The 27216-nt window shown below is 38.1% G+C and overlaps 1 protein-coding gene across 1 annotated transcript in view; it reads right to left on the bottom strand.

Moving 5' to 3' along the window:
* Nucleotides 1–580: 580 nt before the first annotated feature.
* The window catches only part of LOC136875924 (polyhomeotic-proximal chromatin protein), a 96751-nt gene continuing 70115 nt past the window's right edge, over nt 581–27216 (bottom strand). The window contains exons 8-16 of the mRNA XM_068228257.1: nt 21438–21874; nt 18935–19282; nt 11440–11465; nt 7230–7311; nt 6916–7032; nt 5544–5691; nt 3589–3703; nt 1700–1897; nt 581–992 (exon numbers count right to left, since the gene is read on the bottom strand). Coding sequence (XP_068084358.1) covers nt 789–992; nt 1700–1897; nt 3589–3703; nt 5544–5691; nt 6916–7032; nt 7230–7311; nt 11440–11465; nt 18935–19282; nt 21438–21874 — 1675 coding nt within the window. The 3' untranslated portion in view covers nt 581–788. The remainder of the gene's footprint in view (nt 993–1699; nt 1898–3588; nt 3704–5543; nt 5692–6915; nt 7033–7229; nt 7312–11439; nt 11466–18934; nt 19283–21437; nt 21875–27216) is intronic.

Genomic DNA, 27216 nt, shown 5'->3' with positions numbered 1-27216 from the left:
ATTTGTTCCCGCATTTTCCATTTTTCCGCATTGTACGTTGGTTTTTTTCGTTGTCCCTCCAAAATTGGAGAATCAAGATTCCGCTGTATAGATTCTCGAGTCATAATCTAAATGATTTCCTAAACATTCAAATAATGCTGGCACATAACCACTTCAGCTGCTGATACACAATGTGAAAGCCGAAGACAGGAACAAGAGAAACGTCTGAGATATTAACTACGCCACGGCTAGCCACATCCTCCATCTTCCATTAACTGCAATCAATACGGCGGCATGTTTCATGCCAGGATTGCTCTGCTAAACCTTCAAAGATTTCTGCATAAAGCATGCAGATAATAAAAGAACTGGGTACTCTGATACAAGTATCAGTCAACAATAATGGCTTTGATAAATACTTTCTGAAATATGTTTATAAACAACAAGTCAATTGTCAGTTAAAATAATGTAAACAAACATGCTATGGGAACTGAATCAGCAGTATACAAACATTGAACAGCAGCAACAATAATTCAGCAATAAAGGTAAATAAGAAATTATGGAATATATCTTTCCTAATATTCTCTTCATAGTCTTCCCTGTTCTGAAGAAATACGTAAATGAATAACCTCTAAAGAGAAAATTAATTCTGAAGCTGATTTCATGTGATTTTATAGACTAAGTGCAGATTTTACAGCATTCTTCTCATCGCTCATCATTCATCACTCATCACTGAACTGAACAGATAACAAAACTGTCAATTTGCTCATGGCCACATGGAAGTTACGGGAATAAGAACAAACACAATTTATTCACTTGTCTTTCACATCACAACGCATTGTGTCAATTTTTGCACATATTTTAAGAGCAGGTCCTAGTTTCATGGACATTGCTGACATAAGATGGTCTTCTTTCAAAAGCATTAGTGCCTGGCCATCAATTTCCTGGATTGCAAAGTCCTCCACATAATCTGAACACCCAGGTAAATTGCGGATAAATTCACATACTTCATTAACCTGCAACATGAAGAGAGATTACATCATTCAACATTTTTTATAAAGAGTCTTGCATGAGAAATAACTGACAGTACTCTGAAGGAGCTGTGGGTGGACATCATTAACCTAACTAAAGCAAACAATGCACCTTTTGGTAACATTCTTTTTTCCGAGTCTTTTAACTTCTTTCTGTAAGGATGTTCAGTGTTTTGTCCCTTATGTAACTGTTTTATCAGAAATTTTCTTGAAGTTTCCACATGTAGTATACATCAAAACAAACAGTACTAAAATAACAAACATGCTATGAACATCAAGTTATGTTATTATAAAATGCAAAGCAGTGACAGGAACACATATCAAACTGCATCGCTACAGCATGTGTTCAAAATATGCACCCTCACATCTTGCACACTGTTCATAACAGTCCTGTAAATTGTCAAACACCTTGATGAACACAGGTTGCTGCAGGGAGAAAATGTGCAGGTGGTGAAAATCTGTGCATAATGGTTGAAAAGGAAGGATTTATTGAACTTCATTAAATGTAGGAGCACAAAGAGATTCTGCTAGATACAAACAAAATGCTGCACTTGTGGATTGCTCCAACATCAGAACAGTTTTAAGTGAACAACAAAAACGATAACTATCATAATAATAATAATGACGACGACTACAACTATTACAATGATTTTTTTTTTAAAGAAGAAGAAGACAGTAGGCAAATTACTTACAGTCCATTTCAGAGGATTTATCCTTTGAACAGGTGGCACAGGTGCTACAGAATCGGAAGCTGAGCTGTCCTCCATATCAACAGAGGGCACCTCCGGTGCTTCAGAAGGAGACATTGAACTCTCGGGTCCAGAAACAGCAGAGTCATTGGTGTCTGTGTTCTCATCTGTGGCAGCAACACCATCCTGCGCTCCCTGCGACTACACAGGAATAGTAAATTAAGCATAAACTTTTTATCTGGCCTGTAATGAAGTTTAAAAGCTCAAATTGTGTAACAACAAAATTCCTCAGGGATACATGAAGTTTCCCTATTAGAAAATGTTCTTTAAAATGAATTATCAATTTAACAAGTATTCTCTACCAAAATAATGTACAGGGTGGCGCACAAAATGTCATCCACTGTAAATTGTTTATAGATAATGTAATATACAATATATTGATTACAAAATGGCGTTACAACATTCACTGACATGTGCATGGTTAGTCTGTGTGCAGGACATGTTCAATATGTCCTCTTTCTCGGTGTACAACAGCTTCGAGGCGAATCTGCATGTTCGTGATCACTCTACGACACAAGTCCTCACTCAACCCTTGGAAGAATGTCACAATGGCCACTTGCAATTGCTGTACATCTTCTGGTTTATGGCGGTAGACTGTCTCCTTCAAATATCCCCACAGGAAGAAGTCGCAGGGATTGACATCGGGACTATGCGGTGACCTGATTGAGCCACTCTGAAAACGCTCGGAATATCGATGGGACATCACATGGGGCCCGAAATGTTCATTCAGGAAGTCCAGATCAACATTTGCTGTGTGCGGACGAGCTCCATCTTGTATGAACCATTGTGTCTCTATTGGTAGTCGTGATGCAAAGAGTTCTGGAAGGAAACTGTTTCAACATGTCCAAGTAACGCGCACTACTGATTGTGTCATTGAAAAAAATTGGTCCAGTAATTCCATGACTGGAAATTGCCGCCCACACACACGCTTTCACACCATGACTTTCAACCTCGTGCACAACAGCAGGCCGTTCCTTCGCCCAAAACCGGACATTCTGTTTGTTCACTGCACCATTGAGATAGACGTGTGCCTCATCGCTGAACAATGTGTTGTGCAATATGGGATCACTTTCTGCAATAGCCCACGCAGCAAACTGTACTTGCCGTTGCTTGTCAAGCACCGTTAGTCTATGACCTGTTGTCATTTTGTATGGAAACACGTCAAGGTCAGACTGCAGTATTCTCTGAATTGACTGACGAGAGATGCCCAGCTGTAAACATGCAGTTCTGGTGGATTTGGAGGGGCTCCGAGCCACAGCCGCTCTCACAGCAGCAACATTCTCCGGTGAGCGGACGGCTTGAGGCGGGGCAGTTTTCTCTCCAGTATGTTGCCTTCTGTTTCAAATTGCCTGGCCAGTCTGTATACCGTCTGCCGGCAAGGAGCCCACAGAGTTCGGAAATGAACACGAAACCTTTCCTGGGTCCGAGCTACGCTCTTTGTTTCCACATAAAACAACACTATCTTCACCTTCTGGTCACGCGTCACATCTCCCTTTGTCCGCCATGCTGTATAACTGGCATGCGCGACATGTGGTGCTGCCTGTCGAATCACACATGAAATAAGGTTTCTGTTCACGAAAGGACATGGTTGTGAGCCCAGGTTTACACATTTTATAAAACATTTCCGATGTATGACATTTCGTGCGCCACCCTGTATTTTGGATTTCTGCAATGACATGTTTTTTAAACAATAAAGCATTAAAAGAATTACTATGGAAACAGATATGAAGATTTTAAATTTGGAGCCAGTCATGCATGCATTCAGTGCTTCATTACAAAACATCACTTTCACCATACTGAGAGTAACGGTACTAACTAAAGTTTATACTCACCCATTCCTGACTTTTGCTTGTTGGCTTCTGGTATTGTTGATCCTTTACATCAGTCTTTTTGTCAGCCATAACAGCATTTGCAGCAGAGTTCATCTTATGTGATGCCAGTCGTTTACTGCAAGCAATGTTGAACCTGTGTTCATATAGTCTTGTCATGCTCTGCACAATATGCAACATTATATCTATTGTATGTAATCTGAAGTGTCCATTTCTTATGACAAACTAATGCTGTGTTGCAAATTTAAAAAATATATTCTCTGTACATCCTTGAGCTCGGTGCATTCACTATTACACCCAAGGAACATCAATGAGTAGAGGTTGTAGGTAAATTTAACCTTTTAAGTACTGAATTGCTATCTCTGTGCTGAGTTTCTTCATTTGTAGGTTAAAAAAATTAGAAGTGGTTATCTTTAATTATCATGAGGATGACACACTTAATATATTAATAAATATGGGGTCATTACTGATCTAAATGCAAATGCTCAAAATCTACAATTTTGTTAAATTTATCTTCTCAGGTACAAAATCACAACATAGCAAGAAGAACTTTGTTGTTGTTCTGCCATGTTTGGTATGACTTCAGATTACATACAAAAGATATGTAGATGTGAACTCCAACTACATCTAAAAAAAGCTCTCTTACTTCTGGATGCCGAAAGCAAAGTTCAAGGAGTACAACATAATGCCCAAAAGAAGAGAGAATACGCCCTCAAGAACAATCCCGAAATTCTCACTCACCATTTATAGATGGGAATAGCACTCAACCGGTTAATGATTAGAGGAATTTGGCCTCAGTTTATTTACTATATGAAGGAGTGGATAGAGATAAAGAAGACACATTTTTATGAGTTAATAGAATGCTAATTGTGATTTCAAAGATAGGACTGAAATTATAATGAGATGGTAATCTGGTGATAATGAGCAAGTACATGTAGAGTAAATATGAAAGCAGAAGCTAACAGAAAAGGTAAGGATTTACATTTCTGTGCTATCACTGGGTTTAGCCACTGCAAATTAAATTTACAAGGATAAGGCTAATCAATGCTCCACTCATCAGACTGGTAACAGACTATTTCCTAACTGATTTTGAAATCCAAAAACCTGCACGGAATATGCAATTATTGAAGGGATATTTAAAAGTAGAAAATTCTATCAGATCTGCAGAGGAATTAGGGACTGGGATAATTTGTCGATAAACTTCCAAGTTCTTTGAAATTTATAAAGACTAGTTAAACAACTGATACGGAATCCCTAAATTACTCTTCCAATTAAAAAATATTTGCCTCAATCTTTCCTCCGGAATTCCAATTTTATCTTCATATTATGATCTTTCCTACCTTTAAAAGTTCCACTCTAGCTTATTCGTCTATAAATGTAATTCCACGCCATCCCTGCAATGACAGCTCAGAACATACTGCTTAGTCGAGCAGCTGATCTCTTTACTCCAAAGTCTTCCCAACCCAAATTTTGCTAACATTTTCGTAACACTACTGTTTTGTTAAACAATTTTGTCGGAAATCATCCATAACAAATAGTGCTGCTTTCCTTTAGTACTGTATCTTATAACCGGACAAAAATTAGTACTGACACTAATCTACTTACACGCAGCCCACATACGATATTAGCTCTTCACAGCTTTGGCTAGTTCTAGCTGCTCAAGCACAAGGAGAGTCATAAATCAGAATACAGACCCCTTAATTCTCCCATATCACATGCTCCTTCAGATACCCTGTTATAGAATTGTGCTACTTGATATAAAACAGGAGAGATTACATACCATTTTTGCTGTTTACATCAATGCCATTCATAATAGGCTACTATTTTCAGAAAGACAAAGGCAGTAAGGTGAAATCTCACTCATAGTAATAGAATGAACAAACGCAAACACAGTAATCAGTCTGAAACAGAATTTAGATAACAGCAAAATCAGAAAGAAAAATGAAGAAGTTTCAAACCTTTTCGCACATGCAACAGAGCAGAAACGCTTGGACTTCTTGAACTTGCTGCGTAGATCTGTTTTACCACAGAATTCACACTTAGCATATTCACTTTTAGGCCCTGGTAGAGGGGGAACATGAGAGATGTCCGGTGCATGTTTCTTCTCTATAACACACACAAAAAATACAGAATTATAGCAATTATATTGATCAATCATAACATAATATTAGACACATAGGAAGTTAAGTAAAAAAAAAAAAAAAAGCAGGGAAAAAGAAACACTGAACCTTCCCTGAATGGCTCCCAAGATAGCACAGCATAACTACCTATCAGCCTCATCCCTTAAACCTTACCTATTCTATTTTCCAATGCAAGTACATGTAAATTGCACATCAATTTGTAGTGACGGTAGCGATTGCTATTTTAAGAGGCAAATCAATGTGATTATCAGTCCCTTGAAACCAGTTCATTAATGCTGTGTGTCCTTTTTCAGGTTATAGTAAGGTTTAATGGTTATCATTCATCTTCCTGAAAATATTATTTCAATACCTTGAGATATGATACTTTTCACATTCTTTTTAAAATTAGGTATTTATTTTCTTCTTAACCATAGGCCTACATTTTAAAACATCACCATTAGAAACCTATAATAATTTAGACTGCTTTCCTGCTACTAGTTATTGCAGTAGATCTGTTTTCAAGACTTGCAGCTGGCCAAAAATAATGTTTTTTTTTTTTTTTGCTACTTGCTTCACGTCGCACCGACACAGATAGGTCTTGTGGCGACAATGGGACAGGACGGGGCTAGGAGTAGGAAGGAAGCGTCTGTAGCCTTAATTAAGGTACAGCCCCAGCATCTGCCTGGTGTGAAAATGGGAAACCACGGAAAACCATCTTCAGGGCTGCCGACAGTGGGGTTCGAACCTATTGTCTCCCAAATACTGGCCACACTTAAGCGACTGCAGCTAAAAAAAAAAAAATCTTACCCCCAAGGATAAATACACTTTTTCCTTCCTTCCATGCACTGTTTGGTCTAAAACAAGAGTTTCTATGTCATTTCAGAGCAAAACACGTGCACATAATCCAACCCTAAAAGAAAAGAAGTATATGTGATCCATATTACATTGGATATTATCTTCCTCACAGATGGTTATGCCAAATTTGCAATCCTACAGCTGATCTTTACTATAAATTAAGCATGTGCGATTGTACATTTTAATAATAACTATGAAAAAAGTTAAGTAGAAAAACACACACATGAGAAATATTATTGCATCACGTCCAGGTTATGAATGAGAACATGGATCAATTCATGTGATAAAATTGCAGGACCCATTTCTTTTACAATTACACATTCTGCACTTAAATATAACAATGTGGCAAACTTACTTGGAGGCTCCTCATCCAGCATCTGTTGGCTATGTTTCTCAGATGATATATTATTGTTCTTCACTGGGGACAGGTCGCTGAGCAATGATGATCGCGTCACTGGGAATGGTTCTGATGCTGCACACACAATTTATTTTTAGAAGAACGTTAGAGACTATTTAATTTAAATAGAGGTTGAAATGAGAGAAAAGATCTTTGTAAGGATGTTCAAAATAATTAACTTAAGAATTATCTTAAGTGATCAATAGCACTTTTCTGAAAAGTGTACAAAATTTTCAAAAAAGTTTTTCTTTACTTCTGAATATGATTCTCACCTTCTTGAATGACAAAACCATCGATGACATGAGTAAGCACCTGAGGTTTCACCATCGCTTTAGGAGGGCCCTTCTCCTTCTCCTTCACTTCATCAATGCCATTCTCCAAAATTTCACCATTTACTGGCTTTTCTTCTTTCTGTGGTGTTGTTGGTGTGACTGCAAAACAATCAATTTCAAATAAGCAAATATTCAGACAAATAATTCCAGGAGATCGGTAATCATTTCAATTAAAAACTTCATAACTTCAAAATTTACAAATAAAAATCATAAAGAGTTCTTAACACGTGTTAAAAAAAAAAGGAAAAGCAGAATGTAAGGACCGTTCATTAGGAATACTATTGCACTGAGCGAGTTGGCAGCACGGTTAGGGGCGCGCAGCAGTGAGGTTGTATCCAGGAGATAGCGGGCTCTAATCCCACTGTCGGCAGCCCTGAAGATAGTTTTCCGTGGTTTCCCATTTTCACATCAGGCAAATACTAGGGCTGTACCTTAATTAAGGCCACAGTCGCTTCCTTCCCACTACTAGCCCTTTCCTATCCCATCGTCGCCATGAGACTTACCCGACATAAAGCAAATTGTAAAAAGAAAAAAAAATACTACTGCACACAATACAGTTTCTGTTAGGCACGTAAATGAGCGAATGACAAGGGTAGATTTAGCAGCTGGAGGAATTAGGATGAGAATTGTCCGTCTTTCACCAAGTGAGGATGAAAATGAGGATAAAATTAACAAGTTTTACAAAGCACTGAGTGATATCACAATTGGAGTTAACAACAAGGATAGGATAGTGTTAATGGGTGATTTCAATGCAAGAACTGGAAACAGAACTGAAGAATATGAGAAGGTGATGGGTAAATGTGGAGAATATATAGAAGCTAATAAGAATGGGAAGCACTCATTGGACACTTCTATATTAGCATGGAACTTAAAAGTAACAAATACATTCTTGAAGCATAAGGCTATTTACAACTATACATGAAAAGGTACGGCCACCAGATACATAATAGACTATAACATAACTGGTGCCTTTGCTGGCGGGATCTAGTGTTTACAGCGCACTATGTCTTCTGGTATGGGCTAGAGCAATTTTGTTACTTTCATTGATCTGACTCAGCTTTATCCTTGGCTTTGACAAAATGAAAGTGACTGAGGTATGAGTGATGCTAGTAATGCCATTCCTTCTGCAGCCAGTCCCTGCTATGAATGGTGTGAAAATATTGCTCATAGGGTCGCTTGGTGCATGCATTTCAGTGGGCTTGGCAGACTGATATGTAATAGCAACTTCTGGCTCAGTATGGAAAGCAACGGGAAACTACCTCACTCCTTATTTCCCTAGTACGCCTCTTCAGTGATGCCTAGGCCATCTATGACAGCTGATGGTGGAGCTGTTGAGGATCCAACCATCCTTCGGGTTGAGGACTAAACATACATACATACATACATACATACATACATACATACATACATACATTACATACATAACTGACTTTGAATTTAGGAAATCTGTTAGGAATGTGGTGTTCCAGGGATTTTTCAATGATGCAGGTCACGATTTGATCTGCAGTGAATATCACTAGGCCTAATATAGAAAAAAAGGAAGTCTGTCTGCAGACCAATATGAGTGGAGAATATCCAGGACGATGAAAAGGCCTATTCAGAAGCCACACGCTATCATCATCATCATCATCATCATCATCATCATCATCATCATTTCAGGCTTACCGTTACCTGAGTTTTTCATTAAAACCAGATGGGAAATATAGATTTCATGTGTTGTTTTCTCTGTGAACATTTTACGAAGCTTAAGAAGTTTCTATTGTCCTTGGATGATGATGATGAACGTGCAGCTGTGGTACAAGCAAAGGCTTTACGGAGAAACCCAAATTTAGATACCAGAGTGGAGGAAGGAAGTTTATCCAAGGAGACTCAATGGGGTGTGATAGTAGTAGCTCAGAGGGATTTACAAGAAACAAGCACAGGCAAAGTTTAGTTAACCCTTGAACCGGTAGCTGACGATAGATCGGCAGGTGTGCGCCTACCTCAACTGCCTCCGACGATAGATCGTCAGGTCTACTTTACCAGTAAATATAGCTAGAAGAAGAAGTGAATATTTACGTTAGATGGCAGCATTCATCAGGCATATTTTTACCTTGGAATGTGGAATGTTAAAGTGTTAAATACATCCATTTACGTGCGATATCTTTGAAACAAATGAAGGTCGCAATTCATACAGCTTTGAAACACATGTTGATTTGGTGGTGACTTGCTTTCATTGTTCACTGTGTGTTATGTTCACACGATGACTACATTTCTGGATTTAAATGAAGAAGATATTGTAATAAATTAAAAGCATCTGTAAATTCAAGGCCCAATGCAGCAGAATGGATAAGGGTTGTGCCACCTGAGGTAGGTTATGAATACCCACTGGTTAGAACTCTATCAACTACCATACATTTTATTGAATAATTCCTTAAGTATTGAAACTATTCACTTAAAATGTGCATGCTTATCAGAATTAATTTCTCTATAAATTGTATATTTTAAAACGTTTTAGAAAACTGATTAGGAATTTATATTTGGTGTGCAAATAAAAAATATTTTTGATTTTTTAAGAGGGCATTTAAAGGGGCAGAAATTTTTAAAAAATATTACATTGGGGTAAATACAAACCACTTTTCAAATAGTCCAGTTCATGCTGAATGTTTTGGTGTTTTATATGTGCATATTCTGTGAATAATATATATCTGTCATAGTGACATACATCAGGTACCTACTGCAAATGTGTGATGCACACCCACCGGTTAGAGCTAAAGTAGAAGTCCGTTATGGCGAGAATTCATAACAGCGAAAAATTTACTCGCTATAATGGATTGTCGTTATATCCGATTTTTGTATAAAAGTCGGGAAACCCCCCATATACATTAAAATCGGTATGAAACGGCAATAAGTTTGTTCAAAACTTGCGTTTCCGCAGATGATATCCACACCGGTTTACTTGTTTGTTATTTTTCGAAATCCGATACTAGGTGAAAGTGTATGTTTAATTTCATTCTGAAAAGATATAGTACCGTACGTATTTCTCTGAATCCAAGATGAAACCCACTTTTCCTTCAAAAAATTTAAATCAGGCTCAAAAAGTACTTTGTAAAATCATATGAATGCCTTTGTTGTACAGTAGGCCTACGCATTTTTAGACGCCGAACATTAACTTTCGTCATGCCAGGTTTTTTGTTTTGTTTTTTTTTTGTTTTTTTTGCGGCTGCAAAACTATTTATTTCCGCGGGTTTAAGGACCATTAACTTAAAATTGGCATCGTAATACCAAAGAGAACCCGTTGAAAATTTGCCAGACATACCTATTCCATGCGTCTCTACAATACGACGATCCCTCAGGAAATTATTCTTGATGTCTATAAAACTGTTACTTTTACTCAGCGTCAGATATAACCGGCTACCGCTACACGCACGTCTCGCTTGCCGGGTTCGTCCAAATTCAGCGGCTAGCAGTGTATAGGCCTAATCGCGGACGTTGAAAGTCAACGAACGAGTTTATTGCGCCACGGTATGGCCATTCCGCCCTTGCATTTTTTGTGCACATACCTCACAATTTCATCTTCGACTTCTTTAAAGCGTCCTTGTTGCGGACCACTGAATGCATTTTTTGTACAGTATGCATTTTTTTTAGCTCTTTGTCTTCACGCTAACCCCAAATATTGGCTTTAGTTAGGCCTAGGCCGTATTTTCTTGCGACTGCACAATTATTCTTCATTTACGAGTGTTTAATAACCATTAACTTACAGTAAAATTGGCATCATAATATCGACTAGAAGCCGTTAAAAAATTGCCGGCAATACCTTTTCCACGTATCTTTACAGTACGACTATCCATCACAAAAATATTCCTGGTGTATATAAAAATTTTATTAAGCGTCAAGTACAATAGACACGTTATAACTCTGCCACTGCGTAGCCATGGCCTTTCTAAGAATTCGAAGGCTCGCATGTTTTGATGCCATTCTGCAGATTTGAGAAATGTTTTTGTAGAAGCTAATAGAACGCCATACTCTCTTCACTATTTCCTGAGATCCAGTGACGTTACACACAGGCACTGTACAACTGGTTGTTGCGACTAGCTATGTATGCTATAGTAAAGAGCCGGTCGTTTGTCAACGAGTTTTGTGCGCGTGTGAAAAGCAGCAGCGTGGTTACCGCGGTAGTTGCCAGTGGTATCCATTAACTTACTGTTAGGCCACGAATGCAAGACAACCGTTGAGTTGTCGCATGAGATTCTAAGAAAAAAATTGGCTTGGATTCAGAGAAATACAGTATCACTCCAGAGGTTTCTGTGGCAAACACTTCAGTTTTCTTCTTCAAACGGCGTCACCTAATGTAACCATATATGAATCATGAAAACATATTTGAAACGCATGTAGAGAAATGATAACCTACTCGCGAAAAATTTACATTTAATAGCCTTTCCGAAATTTAACTAGATGCACGAAGATATGAAATATCCTCTGAATTCAGTGATGTACTTGGCTATATCTTGAGGTGTATCACATTCTTACTTAATTTCTGTATATAACATTCAAATCAAGATATCGTTTACTTCAGTCACTATTTTTAGTGAGTTAACAACTACTATCGGCCACGTTATTTACGCATTTATTACGAAAATGTGTTATCCTCTTTCATTTCGAATTTTCTTTAGATAACAGCAATCGACGGGTATTACTAATCAATTCCAACATCGCCTTTGAATGTCGACGAGAGAGCTTGTAAATGCACAAAGTGAGAAAACTATACCATACCGAAGATGATCGATCGCATTTTGTTGCAAACGTTTCAGTTTCTTATTCAAACGGCGTCACCTATCCAAACTTAACCGTACTATACGTATGATGAAAACACACTTCAAGCGCCAACAGAGAAATGATAACCTTCTCGCTATAAATTTTCATAATAGCCTTTCCGTAATTTAACCAGACGCGAGAAAATATAAACTAACATCTGAAATCAGTTGAGCACTCTGCCATATCTCGAGGTGTATCCCATTCTTACTTAATTGCAGTATTTAGCCTGAAAATTAAGCGGTCGTTTAGTTGACCTAAATTTTTAATGAGTTAACAACCGTTATCGGACACGTTATTTAGGCATTTATTTACGAAAATATGTTCTCTTTCATTTCGAATTTTCTTTACAGAACAGCAGTCGCCGGGTATTACTTATCGACTCCGACATCGCCTTCGAATTCACAACTAAGTATTTATTTATTTTCCACCTAGTTGATACATTGATTGCCTAAGGCAATTTAATGGTTAAAAGTGGTACATATTTCATATATTATCAACATCTTCAGCCACATAACACTGTTTAGATGAAAAATACATAATTTGACAAAGTAATGCTTTAGAGGAAGTGTCCTTAACATTTTAATTTTATGTAATCGCCTTCGAATGTCGACGAGAGAACTCGCTAGTGCACATAGCAAGGAAACGATGCCGAAGGTAATCAATCGCATGCAATATCATCGCTGGGGTGCATAAATATCGGTAACGGAAAAAAATTGTGCGCGCTTAATCGCTCGTAATAACGGATGCGTCAGTAATAGGGCTCGCGCTGTAACTGAAGGACGACACACAGTTTAATATAGGAATTTTGAAGGGACAGAAAACAATCGTTGCTATAGCGGAGTTCTCGTTATATGACATACTTGCTATAGCGGACTTCTACTGTATTTCAACTACCGGTTCGACGGTTAAAAATATCAGAACATTGAAAAACTAGTGACATGCACTGATTTAGAGTTCAGAATAAAAACGAAGTTTTCACTATTGGTTTCTCTTGATGCTGAGAGATTGTTTTTCCCACATAAAGATATTTTACATTCAAAGAGGCAGAATATAGAACTACTGAATGTGATTATGCTTAGGCAATCAAGTTAAAAGTGACATAGACAAATCTCCCTTTTTTATTTTATGGCTTTATTCATTTCCCTTTTAAAAAATAATTTCCCTTTTTTTTTGTCCTTTTTGATTAAAATTTCTCCATTAACTGCCTTTTTTAAAATTAAAATTATTCACCTCAAAATATCATCAGTGATGAAAATTACTGATGTAGGAAAGGCCTATGACAGTGTCCCTAGCGTAAAATTTTTGGGAAAATCTGATACAGAAAGGAAATAGGCAAGGGGCAGTAAAACAGATGAAGCCAATGAATAATGAATGCTATAGCTGTATGAAAACACAACTGGACAAAATAGCATGGTTTAAAATTGAATGTAGACTGAAACCAGGAAGAGTTCTGTTACCCTTTCATTTATAACTAGCTGAAAGCCGTCAAGACGGGACGGTCAAAGGGAAGGATTTTTTATATACAGCATTGCCTTCTACTTTTTTTTCTTTACGTCACACGGACACATATAAGTCTTATAGCGAAGATGGGATAGAAAATGGCTAGAAGTGGGAAGGAAGTGACCGTGGCCTTGCTCAATTAAGCTACAGCCACAGCATTTGCCTGGTGTGAATATATGAAACTACAGAAAACCATCTTCCGGGCTGCCGCCAGCGGGTGTTCAACCATACTACCTACCAAATGCAAGCTGATAGCTACGTGACCCAAACCATGCAGCCCCTTGCTCGGTGCATTCCTTGCACCTCAAACCTTGTAGCCTACCTTTTGGCACTACTGCAACTTTAAAATATTGCTTTTGACGTTACAACATGGCTGAAAACTGGCTAATATACACAGAGACCTTCACGCCCCTCGAGATTTATTGATCGTGATACAAAATGCCATGCGAATTGGAAATTGATGCCTCTTGAAAGAAAATCGAAGGGTTTCATTGGATATTGTTAAGTTCTCTGTCCAGCTTTACCCTTTTTTTAATCTATTATATTTTTTTCCAAATCTAAAAAATTTTAGTACATACTACTTAGAATTAGGCCCTAATCTTGTTCCATTTAGGAGCCGTTGGGAAACGTTCCGATTTTTAAGGAGCATAACTATGACTCCAATTTTTAGAACAAGAATATGTGGAGGGAAACCATTAATTCCAAAATTCAAGAATTATGTAGGCAACTGAAGTAGCTAGCTTTCATCTTCAGTATGAATTTGTTGACGTTAGTGTACGATTTTGAATTACCGGGTATAAGCCCAATGATTTTCAAATTAATTAAGAATGACAACTTCCGAGAAAATTATATCTTTCACAGAAGTGTACGTTTTGCTATAAATTTCAATTACGATATCATCATGTACTAAAATCCTGGCTGATAATTCAATAATATCTAATCCGTCACCATCTACAGAGGGACAGGCACTGTTACAAATTTCTTGCAAAATAAATCAGTGAATTCCATTTCTTTTGTGGTTTTGCCCGCATATTTTTATGTAAGTTAACACTATGCGCCCGCCGGTAGTAATATTACTACCAGGCGGCGTGCGCCTGAGTGCCGCTGTTAGTAATACTACTACTACCACGATCTTTGAAATTCAGCCACTCGAAAGCTATTCTCGTTATCGAATTAGTTTTTACTTTGACGTGTTGTCGATTTCCTTTACTATCGTTAGGTGGTGTTGTCGATCAATAGTGATTGGTGGTGCAACTTAGGGACGATGTTTCGTAGCCACGAGCGCTCAGTTAGATCTTACGTAATTGCTGACATACGTACTCCTCGCGCGCTCCGGTCAGATAAGCTCAAATTTATGTGCGTGTGTTCTAATGATAGATTATATTGACTTCACAGATTTAGAATGAAAGTATAGTGAGGCAACAGTCTGCAATCATCTCTCAAGTAGTCGATTTATACTGTATAATTATGACCATCTGTGGGACTGTCAGACTAAAGCAAATCGGAAGGAATGCCAAAATCAGAGTTCGCGGAAAAAAATGAAAAAGGGTGAAAAAAGTCATTGCAGGAAGAACACCTTCTAGCAATAAAGTGGCGAGATGTTTGAGACGTGTATATGCTGAGCACTGCACATGATGACATGATTAAAGTACCTGCAGCAAGAGGGAGCCACAAGAAATCCAAACCATCAGCAGCAGTAGACTATAACAAATTCAATATTGGTGTTGATAAGTTCGACCAATTGTTGGCATATTATGCATTCACAAGGAAATCGATCAAGTGGTGGAAAAAATTATTCTTCCATCTGTTTTATCTTGCCATAGTGAATGCCTATATACTGTCCCGTAAGGCTTCTTCACAAAAACTTCCCCTTTCGAAATTTTATGAACATTTAGCGGATGATTTGGTGAGTAGTGTTGGGGCCGAAATTACTGAAGAATCACCAGCATCAACTGCAGGAAGGCTAGTAGGTAGAGATAATTTTCCAGACAGAATACCTGCAGTAGGCGCCAAGAAGGAAGGACACGCGCAGCGTACGTGCAAGGTTTGCTACGACAAGTCCAAACATAATACCGGTCGTGCTGTGAAAAAAATGACAACCATATATTATCGTAAATGTGACGTAGGTCTTTGCAAAGCTAAGTATTGGGAATAACAATGTGTAATTCTGTTATTCAGTGACTAAAAACTATCAAACTTTTCTAGTGAATTACAAATTCAAGCGCGTGAAGAAGGATATCAGAATGGACCAATATTGTAGCCTAAGTTTCTTTCCAATGCTGAAGGTAAGCATTTTTTATTTGATTTCGTGGGATAGCCCACTCTTTGTACAATATGTATATACATTTGTTAATTTATAATGCGAAAACTGACAGAACTGTGATTCTTTTTTCTGAGAGTCTAAATTACGCCGGCACAGGGTAGGGACGCCATCTTGAAACGTCCGGGCTCATAGTGTTAAGCGGCGTATTTTGAAAAAAGATCAAAGAGGTATAATTTCGTGTGGCTATTTCTAGCCGAGTGCAGCCCTTGTAAGGCAGACCCTCCGATGAGGGTGGGCGGCATCTGCCATGTGTAGGTAACTGCGTGTTATTGTGGTGGAGGATAGTGTTATGTGTGGTGTGTGAGGTGCAGGAATGTTGGGGACATCACAAACACCCAGCCCCCGGGTCACTAGAATTAACCAATTAAGGTTAAAATCCCGACCCGGCCGGGAATCGAACCCGGGACCCTCTGAACCGAAGGCCAGTACGCTGACCATTCAGCCAACGAGTCGGACATCAAAGAGGTGATTATTTAATACAATCATAAATAAATATGGTCTAGAAAACCAAGAATAACGGCCGAGAGGATTCATCTGCTGACTACAGGACACCTCATAATCTGTAGGCCTTCAGGCTGAGCAGCGGTCACTGATAAGCCATGGCCCTTTGAGGATGTTACACCATGTGGGTTGGTTTTATAAATAAATGTTTGGCGATAAGCATGGAGAAAAATTAACAAAACCCTTATGATAAGCATGGGGAAAAAGTAACAAAACCCTTATGAAATCTCCCCCAAAAACAAAATATTCCCACAAGAAGGAAAGGAATACCGTTACCTATGATATATATTAGAAGACGATTCACACACATTAATGAATGACTATTTGCCATTGGGGCTTTATCCTATATTGAGTCATGCTAATCGAAGATCACTAGCTCTGCTTTGGAATTTAATTTTAAACCAGACACCGAATTCTCATTTAGAGGAATGTTGAATGTAATGTGCACGGTTTAATAGCTGGGCAACAAAACAACGGTTTTCCCTGTTCACAAAGTACCAGCTGACCAGTAAGACACTGACTGCGCATGTGTGTCTTCTCCCCTTCGACGAACCCACTAGCCAATAAAAATGCTACATTTTTCTTTAATAACTGAAAAATATACGGCAAGAAATGTTTATGCTTTTAAGGATACTCTGCAAATCTACAGGCTAAGAGCTTTCATCACAATGTTTTACAATGTCCATCAGTTCAGCCATTCTCTCAAAATCAATGCAACAAAAATCAGTCTAGTGTTCTAAATATATAGATAGTAACAAGTGACATCATGACAGCAGCGAAAAGAGCATACAGATGTTATTTGCTGATGATTCTGTAATTTGGGGAAGAGTTGACAAAAGTTCAAGAACGGTTAGACATAGTGAACAGAAAGATCGAAAAATGTGGACTGAAGATCAGTGTGAGAAAGAGCAAGACACTGGTGATGACAAAAGGAAAAGAAAGGAGGGAAAGGTCATTAAACTTGAAGGCAATGATCTGGAATTGGTGGAGACTTTCAAGTACTTAGGAAGTGAATACTGCAGAATACAAGACTGGATTCTGAGATTACAAAAAGGATGCAAGCTGGAAGATGTTTCTTATCTAAGTGTATGAAACCCATGATATGATAAAGAAATGTTAATGAAAACTAAAGAAACCATGTATTATGTACTCATAACAACATATGGAGCAGAAACCTGGCTGATGACAAAAAGATACGAGAGCCGAATTCAAGGAGCAGAACTTAAATTCTCAAGAAGTATGATGCAAAAAACAGAGACAAGTGAAGAATGAGGAAATATGGAAAGAAATTTAAGTAGAAAAGTTAAGTCAAAAATAGGATAAAAAGCAAGCTTAGTTGGTCTGGATATGTTAAAAGGATGAGTGATGAAAGAATGCCAAAACAGACTACGGAAAGGCAAATGAAAGAAAGTGAGGTCAAAGACCAACAGGTTGGACGGACAGATGGACTTAAGTCCTCTACAGCATAACCTGGATTGGAATGGGAGAAGAAATTTGAAAGGAACCACATTTGCCCTTACCTGGCTTTAGCTGGAAAATGGGAAATTACAGTGACGTCAGCAACGACTAAGATGATGATTATGATGATTGAATATCTTGAATGAGGTAAGTATGACCAAATATATTCTTATTTATCAACATAATTGTAAGTTTTTTAAGATTAAAATCATCTGTAAGAATAAAAACATGCAATAGATTGATGATACTTTTTCTTGAGGGAGTTTTATTCCTTGAGATAACATGCTTTAAAACTATCCCCATACTTAAGAGTAGGATGTCGAGCTGTTGTCATATTTTGGGCTTAACTTAATGTTGACATTAGTTCAACATACATAGAATAACCTCTATCATAACTGAATCTATACTAGAATACGAATCTGATTTAGACAACCAATAAGAAGTAACCAACAATGGTCAACAAGAGAGGCACTATTCCAGCATATTCCTTAAGATGGTAACATCACTAATAATTTCCAGAAGAAGAAATATCTTGCTAATAAGATACAGACCAAAAGAACAGACAGATGTAAACAAGGAGGAAGACAATAAAATATAAAAGTGTTGGCATAATATTAGACTATTATCTACTCTGGATTATAAATTGGAGCTCAATTCAAATCTTCTGAATTGGCTGAAACACTCTTTACTCTCATTAAAGTACAATTTAGAAGTACTTTGAGAGCTAAAACGAGGAACTAATGAGACACTTCATATGTGGAGATGGAGGCACTTCCGTGTATGTGGGGCTTGCCGTTTCTCCATCTACCACCCCTAAATTGTACATGTACAATTTAAGGAAAATAAATAATAATAATAATAATAATAATAATAATAATAATAATAATAATAATAATAATAATAATAATAATAATAATAATAATAATAATAATAATAATAATAATAATAATGATAAATAGTTCTGTTCTCACATACTCTATGTTGTTTTCTCTCATTATTAATTCATAAAATTCTTCAAAATTATGCCTGTTACAAAAACTGTTCAAATAAGTAATAGTGTTTAACTCACTTTCAGTTTCGTCAGACTCTTGGACCTCCATAGGGGTGACCTGCTGGACACCCACCACACTGAGAGATGGTGGTTGTTCCTCCAAAGCCTTCAAAGCTGTCACTGTTCCTACTGGAACAGTGTCATCCTTGGAGGTCTGAGTTCCTTGCGCAGTGTTAGACATGGGAGGAAGCGTCTGTACAGGTGATGTTAGACAAGGTTGTACAGAAGAAGGAGCCAAAGAGCCCACAGATGCAACGGGCCTATCTGTTGTCTGCTGCACTGCAGGTTGTGATGTCTGCATGGCTTGCATCTGCTGCTGCATCTGTTGGGATGGTGCTTGAGACTGAGGCTGTTGGACTGCCACACCTACTGATAAAACACAAGGAAAATGATTTACTGAAAAGAAAAAGTCTTACCAGAAGAAGAATGAGACTGAAATAAATAATAGTTCCTACAGTTAAATCCCTAAATAATAACAATTACATTTTAAAACTAAAGATGATATTTTACAGTAATAAAAGTTCAAATCATCAATTTATTACGAACTTCCCACGAAAAATTAATTTCCTATTAATCAAGCTCTTCTTTGGTCCCAAGCGTGAGATGAAACCTCGTGGTAATGGTAGCAAGTTCAATATTTCCTTTTCAGGCCATCAACTGTTTTGTTTCTTTTCAGATAAAATCCTTCAGTAATCAGCAACAAACATCATCATCATCATCATCATCATCATCATCATCATCATCATCATCATCATGTCAGGCTCTATGGTTAAATGGTTAGCCTGCTGGTCTCTGGTCCAAGGGGTCCTGGGTTCAATTCTCAGTGGGGCTGGGATTTTAACCTTCATTGGTTAATTCTTCTGGCTCAGGGGCAGGTCACCTAAAAAGCATCAACTCAAAGGACCTGCACCAGGCCTCTCTAGAGGCCATATGCTGCCACTGCCGCCATCGCTGCCACTTCAGCACCTCAGATGTAGGAATGAACAAGCCTCTTCCATAATGTTCTGTCATGCCACTACAGTATCTCTTCCCATCCAGGTTGCTTTTAGTCATATCCTTTTGCATTTGCTTCATCCATCTCCTGGTCTGCTTCTAGGTATTTTTACAGCTTCAATACAGCAGGCATGAATAGCCTCTTCCTTAATCATTTGTTTTGCCACCACTTGTCTTCCAGTATCTTCTCCCATTCCAGGCTGCTCCTAGCCATGTCCTTTTGCACTTGTTTCGTACATCCATCTCTTTGTATGTTTCTAGGTATTTTTCCAGATACTTTTCTTTCTCAACAATGTTAACAGTTAATTCAACACTTCTGTGAAAGGCTCGGCCACCATGCTCCTTTGTGTCGAACATGTTCTTCTGATACTGAAAGTCATAGCAGTCAACTGATATTTCAATTCATTTATAGTAACTGTAAGCAGATGTCAGTTGGGGACCATTGTTGCTCATGTCCACAGGTTTAACTTTAACCCGTAACTACCCGGGTCCAGTCTTCTAGACCGCGCAAGATCCCTAATATTTCAATGACTCCCCTTCCGTAGTTAGTGCGGACTCGACCGGCCTTATAATCGCTTAGCTCGGTAATTCAAATTAACAGCCAGTCAAGAAGAAACAATCGCCAAGTTGTTCGCAAGTTATAACTTGTTATAGCCCTGTGTAAGTCTCACAAACCAGGCCTGGGTGTAAGTGTAATACGGTGGGCTATGGGGATGCCAGAAACTGTTACATTTGGTGACAGTCCTTTCGATAAAATAGAAAATTCTACAAGAGTACGAGATATGAAGAGGGAGGTGAAATATGGTCACGAGAGAAAAAAGGCAGAGGATGTAGGTTCTGCAACATCAGGGGAGATAAAGGAGATCAGGAGGGTAGGGGACTAATGAGATGGGTGGGGGTTAACACACTGCTCACGGGAGACTATTGTCAAGCATGTGGGAAAAGTTTGCACGGGAGAGTGTTATCCAGGAATTAGGTTAAGGCAGATGTTAAGGAAAGCAGAAGAGAAGGAGTTTTCCACTTCGGTACAAACAACGTAAGGCAAACAGGAACAGGCACCAACATGCAGGGTGATCAGATATGCTTTACTCTGGCGCACAGTGCTTCTGCTATGGGCAAATGTGCACTGGTTTCTAGCAGGAAGGTAAACCATACAACAGTAACAATTTTAAGAAGTTCCGTGCTTATGAAATTATGAACAGTATATCATACACATCTTAATCGTCTTTTTTTTTCTTTTTCCTCCCTCCAGCAAGCCCTGCCAGCAAAAATCTGGGAGAGGATCTGCATATTTTTTACACAGATTATTGCAAGGAAATACATCTCCCAAGATCCACCTCACTGCATTAAATTTCTGATACTAATACCATTAAGATCTTAATCCTCTTCTGTTATTCTAAGTGAAGAATAATACTTACCGAAGGACCAAATCATGTACTGTTAGATTTTTATGTAAAAGTACTGAATAGGTGGATTTTATCAATATAATTTCTTATAAAAGAAATTTTATTATATTTTAAGAACCTACCTGTAGTGGGTTTTGACTGCGCATGTTGGGTCTGCGCAGGAGACTGAGCCCCCTGAGGAGTTTGAGGCACAGGAGAATGTTGAGGTTGCTGGCTAGTCTGAGTCAAAGGTGGAGGTGGAGGTTGTGACTGTTGAACCTGCTGTGGTGCAGTCTGTTGAAGCTGTTGAGGTTGTTGTTGAGGTTGCTGTAGAGGCTGTTGTTGGAATGAACTCAACTGTGCTTGCATCTGTTGAGGTTGCTGGGATGTCAGCTGCTGAATGTTCATTTGCTGCATCTGCTGCTGTATGTTCTGTTGTTGTGGTTGCTGTTGGGGCTGTAATGTTTTGCTTGCAGTCTGTGCCATCATTGTTTGCTGAGACTTCTCTGCCGACACAGGCGATGCAGCTCCAGTCATGGTGGTTCCCGTAGCTGTTGAATTGGTACTTGTTATAATAAGCCTAAAGCAAATTAAGAGAAAATGTTCATGTAAGAAAGGTAACAGGAGTAAAGCATTATATATGTATGTCATAGAAAGAAGAAAGCACGCTTAGATTTGTGTCAAATAACTTTTAAAGGATGTAGTAAACTATAACAGTCTTACTAATAAAAAAATACTTGTATAGTTGTTTTAACACTTGCATAGTTATACAATGAATAAACCCTCTACTATATAAGCGTTGCATATTTTTCTTTCTAATAAATGTGGTACACACACTCTCTTCCTGCAGTTCACTGACATCATCTTCTTTTTCTTGGTTAGTTTCTTTTTCTTGGTTAGTTTTGGACTTCATTGTAAAACACTGTGTCCAGTCACTGGTTCAATCACCGCCTTTATGATCGCTTTTGGTGGTTATCTATGAGCAAAACTTTCCGAGAGACTATATGGTAACGCGAATCTAATAGATGTTTGAATAAACAAGAATAGAACAGTAATACAGATATTTCAGTGGTATATTATTCTCAGTAGTAATAACTATGTCACTGATAACCTCATTCTGCACTCATGTCCAGAGTGCTGTGAGAATTTAAAGTTCGCAAGATATACAGCCACCTCTAACATCTCTCATCAAGTCATTTCTGTGTCAATGACAATTCGAGCATACTCCTTCATAAATCAATATTTAATTTTAAAACTTTCATCATCTAGGAGAAATGGGTCACTTTTATTTTATTTTATTTTATGAACATTTCAAGCCTCCATAACCTCTAAATGTTCTACCATACATATTCTATGTTCAAAATATCGTGGAGATCATCAACGTTATTTTCCGTTCTTTCAATGTGTGTCGGACATTTTAACATGATTATATTGCTGTAGACAGTAAGTACCACTAAAATAAACTGATTATTCATTGTTTCTTTTTCATCACTCTCTGCTATTCAACAAAGAGTCCCAGCATGTACAAACAATTCAGTGAAAAACTATTACAGATGTACACGCAGGAAGCTTATACTCAATTTATCAGTAACAAATTGCACACAAATGGCGCATAAACCTGGTATCAAAGTTATACACCGTTTATTAGTAAGACTGTAAGAATATAAAAATGTTCTGTTGAGAAAGTTAACAATAATAATATACTAGCATGTATGCAGCTTTGCCTGCTTTTATGAATTCGACAGTTAGATATATATTAATTTAAAGGAAAATAAAGAGCATTGTATTTATTAACACACATAGGTTTTGTCTACACTGCCCAAATTACATTATTTTATTTCTAATTATATTGTTACTTTCAAAGCTTAAAATACCAGGTTGGTGAATGGTTCAAATAATAATAAGATAATATAATATAAAATACCTACCGGCTTCGTTGGTGGGGTCATGTGAGGCGAATGGAGGAGGATAGGTTACCTAGGAGAATAATGGACTCTGCTATGGAGGGTAAGAGAAGTAGAGGGAGACCAAGACGACAATGGTTAGACTCAGTTTCTAACGATTTAAAGATAAGAGGTATAGAACTAAATGAGGCCACAACACTAGTTGCAAATCGAGGATTGTGGCGACATTTAGTAAATTCTCAGAGGCTTGCAGACTGAACGCTGAAAGGCATAACAATCTATAATGATAATGCATGTATAAAATACCATATTACATAATTTTAAAAAACGTTTTTTCTTATAGAACCTCCGAATAAACTCAATTAATTGTCCTTCCATTTGGAGCTAAGATGTATAGTGTGTTTGTTTTTCCAAATCATGAACAACAGTTGACAGCTTCATCTCCTGGAGCAAGAATTGCTCTTTGACACAGCCATGCATGATCGGTAAAATCCTGTGCCCAAGCACAGTACATTAAAATTTTCAGATCTTTGCATGTCGCAGATTTGGCTGGGCATCGTACACGTACCCACAGACAAACACTTCCAGATATTGCAGGCTGAATATGGCTCCTCGTGTCTGGGACAAAAAATAGTTTTCTATGCCATGGACTTAAATGGAACCTTGACTGATATATGTATTAATATTCCTTATTTATTATCTATCTTATGTAATATATGTTTCCTCTAAATAAAATATAAGACTAAGCTGAAAGAAAATTTGGTTCATGTTTTATTGCTGGTATAGCAAAATAATCATCCTCCTCATCCTCAAAGTCTTGTACCGCATAAATTAGGCCTACATCGACTTTTAAAGCTTATGTTGAACTCGAGAATTTAAAATGTAAGTACTGATTCTAGAAAGTTCTCAAATGCATTATGTTCAATTCTGCCTGTCGCTAATCACAAGCACACTGGAAAGAGGAAAAACACATCAAAACTCCAGAAATTTTGGTTTATTTGTGACCTTGGGCTCAGTTGGAAAGCACATTGAGCCTGCACAAGTGGGAAATGATACAAAAGTTTATAAATGTTACCTCCCATGGCTTTATATATGTAAGGTGCAACATCTGTTCTGGTCTCGAGAACATAAATCGTATCTGATCATATTAAAATACTGGATTTGTGTCGAAAAAGAGCAATTTTGATTCCTGTCTGAAAACCAGCGGCTATATAGTACCTTAACAGAAGTCCCAAAAACCTGTCCAGCGATACAATTGATAAAACAAGTAGAGCTGTTGAATTCCACTCTATCTCCTTCCAATTGTCGCAGCCAATCTCCGCTTTTCCTAAATAATACGTAATGCTCAGATGATCCCTTATGCAAGTTCACCACCGATTGCTTTCCCAGTACTGTACTGCTCTAATTACCACAATGACATGACGTTAAAGCCAAAATCCATAGATATGTTGTAGCCATCCTTTCGAGAGATACTGTTTCTTGAAAAATGCTTGATTGAGGATTTAGCATTTATGGGACTGAAATTTGTTGACGGTTGATGCAGGAAATTGTATCTTCAAGGAACGGATAATGCGAGATTTTAAAACGCGATTTAATTAGGATGCTCAAGGGACCATATAATTTTAACAAATTTTTCGGGAAAACGTAGTATCCAGGAACACATAATCGAGGTTCCATTGTACAGTAGTAAATAAGTTACAGGACTGTGAGCAACTACAAAAAGACCTGGACAATGTTGTGAGATGAGCAGCAGGCAATGGTATGATAGTGAACAGGACAAAAAGTCAGGTTGTTTCACCAAGCAGAAAACTTCTCTCAAGTTTTAATGACTGTGTTGATGGGGTGATATTATGTCATGGGGATCACTGTAAGTACCTTGGTTTTAACACATTGCAGACCGGGTGTCCTTCATCCCATGCACAGCCCTGTTCCCAGCCACTTTCTAACTTCCTCCAAGCTGGAGTGCATGCATTCAAATAAACTGCCAGAACTTCATTAGCCTTTGAAGGACTACTCTGTTTTTTTTCTGGAGGCCTTCCTGAAGAGTTGTTGAAATGCAGGTAGGAAGGTATTTGTTAAAATCTATTTCGGCTCACAGTTTTTGGAAATATGGGGTTTTCTATTAGGGGATCGGTTGGCCAGTAATCTTTCACACACGATTGCTTCACCTGCCTTATCAATATACACAAAGCATTTTTTTTTTTTAATTTCCCTGTTGGTGACATTGGTTCATAGAGTCTTTTAGGGGATACGTTATGACAATGAGAATTCTGCTTATAGTATAAATTTGTCTGCTCAGCTATATACTGAAAGAAGTCCTGTTACTTGTCCTATGTTTCCAGGTTCATTAGGCCATACCTTTATACCAGCAGCACCTTCAAAACATTCTAGCCAAGGTTCACTGTAGTCCATAACCCAGTTGTCACATTATTTACAATATTTAGAATATTTACACCCGTAACTCAGTTATCAGACTTGTTTTGCACCACGCGAGTTCCAGACCTTGAAGATAAGGGTATATCCTCGTCAACACTCGAAAACATTTCCGTTAGAAGGTATTTCATCATCGAACTCCAAGTATTCAGCATCCCTTGGACATTCGGAGCCTGTATCAGCACATAATACACGAATAATTCCATCCATGTCTAAACACGTGCGATCCCTGCAAGCCGCCATCTTGTAGACTGCATGGCTCTTTAAACTTTGTAAACATGTTGTCAGGAAATGCAAAGAAATGCTATGATATGAAGAACAATCGAAAAGAAATGCAACTATTGATTGTGTAGAACCATACATAACGGAGTTCTATCACCCATGACTTCCAAATAGTTCTGGTATATCTCAAAAGATAGCACTAAACTTCAGTCTGCTACTTACATGAGATAACTTGGGACCAGTCCACAACGCTTGGCCAGGCAAACACGAGTTTTCTCGGGACCGGTCCGCATTGTGTTAATACGGTATAAGGAATGATCACTGGGGTTATCATCTTTAAAACTCCTATGTCGACAATATGTCAACATAACGGATTCTAGTGGCAGCTCGACACTGTGTTCTACTGATCTTCTCTGCCATCTGATGGATTATTTATGAAAAATTTGTTCTCCTCAGATAGCAATGGCCTGCTTTTCTTTTAACCCATTCACTGCCAAACCCGTATATATACGTTATTGAACACCGTGCCTTGTTCGCCAAACCCGTATATATACGTTTCGGTGCAGTATGCACTTCACTGATCTTACAAATGTACGCGATATAGTGTCATGCTTTGAGATTCCATGGAAATGCTCAAGAAACTTCTGTACGGCAGATATACCACTCCATTTCATGTGTTTTGAAAGTGATCTGGTGTTAATTCAGCTTTGTTGGAGTGGAACTTCTTTCCTGTTTACGCTTAGCCATGGCGTCTTAAAGTATACATTCATCTCTTGTTGACGAAGAAATTGAATGTTTCCTCATAAATAGTGATTCTGGAGTAGGCTACCATATTTTGATAATGAAGATGGAGAATATCTAAGTGGCGATACTGAAGAACAAAAAAGTGCAAGACAAAGTAGTAATGACGAATCTCATGCAGAACTGTCATCCCTTCATCAGATAAATTATTTCTCCCCAAATGTACGAGGACAGTTTGAAAAGTTCTCGGAATCACCGCTAGATGTCAGTGCTAGAGCAACAAGGTTCCCGCGCAATAATCACACATCCTTTGTGAGTGAACACGTGGTACGTCAGTGCTCTAGCTGCAGGAGTGTGGTAGTGACGACTCTTCGTTGTTGTTCCCGCGTAGTGATTTGTGACAATGGAAAAAACTGAGATTCGAGCAGTGATTAAATACTCTGTAAAGAAAGGTATGAAAGCAAAGGAAATTCATGTCGACTTTCAGAACACAATGGGAGACTCTGCTCCTTCATTTTCAACTGTTGCCAAGTGGACCAGCGAGTTTAAATTTAGTCGGGAGAGCTTGGATGATGGTCCGCGTAGTGGACGGCCAAAAAGTGTTACGACCCCAGAATTTATC

This window comes from Anabrus simplex, chromosome 6 (assembly GCF_040414725.1).
Source record: "Anabrus simplex isolate iqAnaSimp1 chromosome 6, ASM4041472v1, whole genome shotgun sequence".
NCBI lineage: Eukaryota > Metazoa > Arthropoda > Insecta > Orthoptera > Tettigoniidae > Anabrus > Anabrus simplex.
This window is presented reverse-complemented; position numbering and strand designations above follow the sequence as displayed.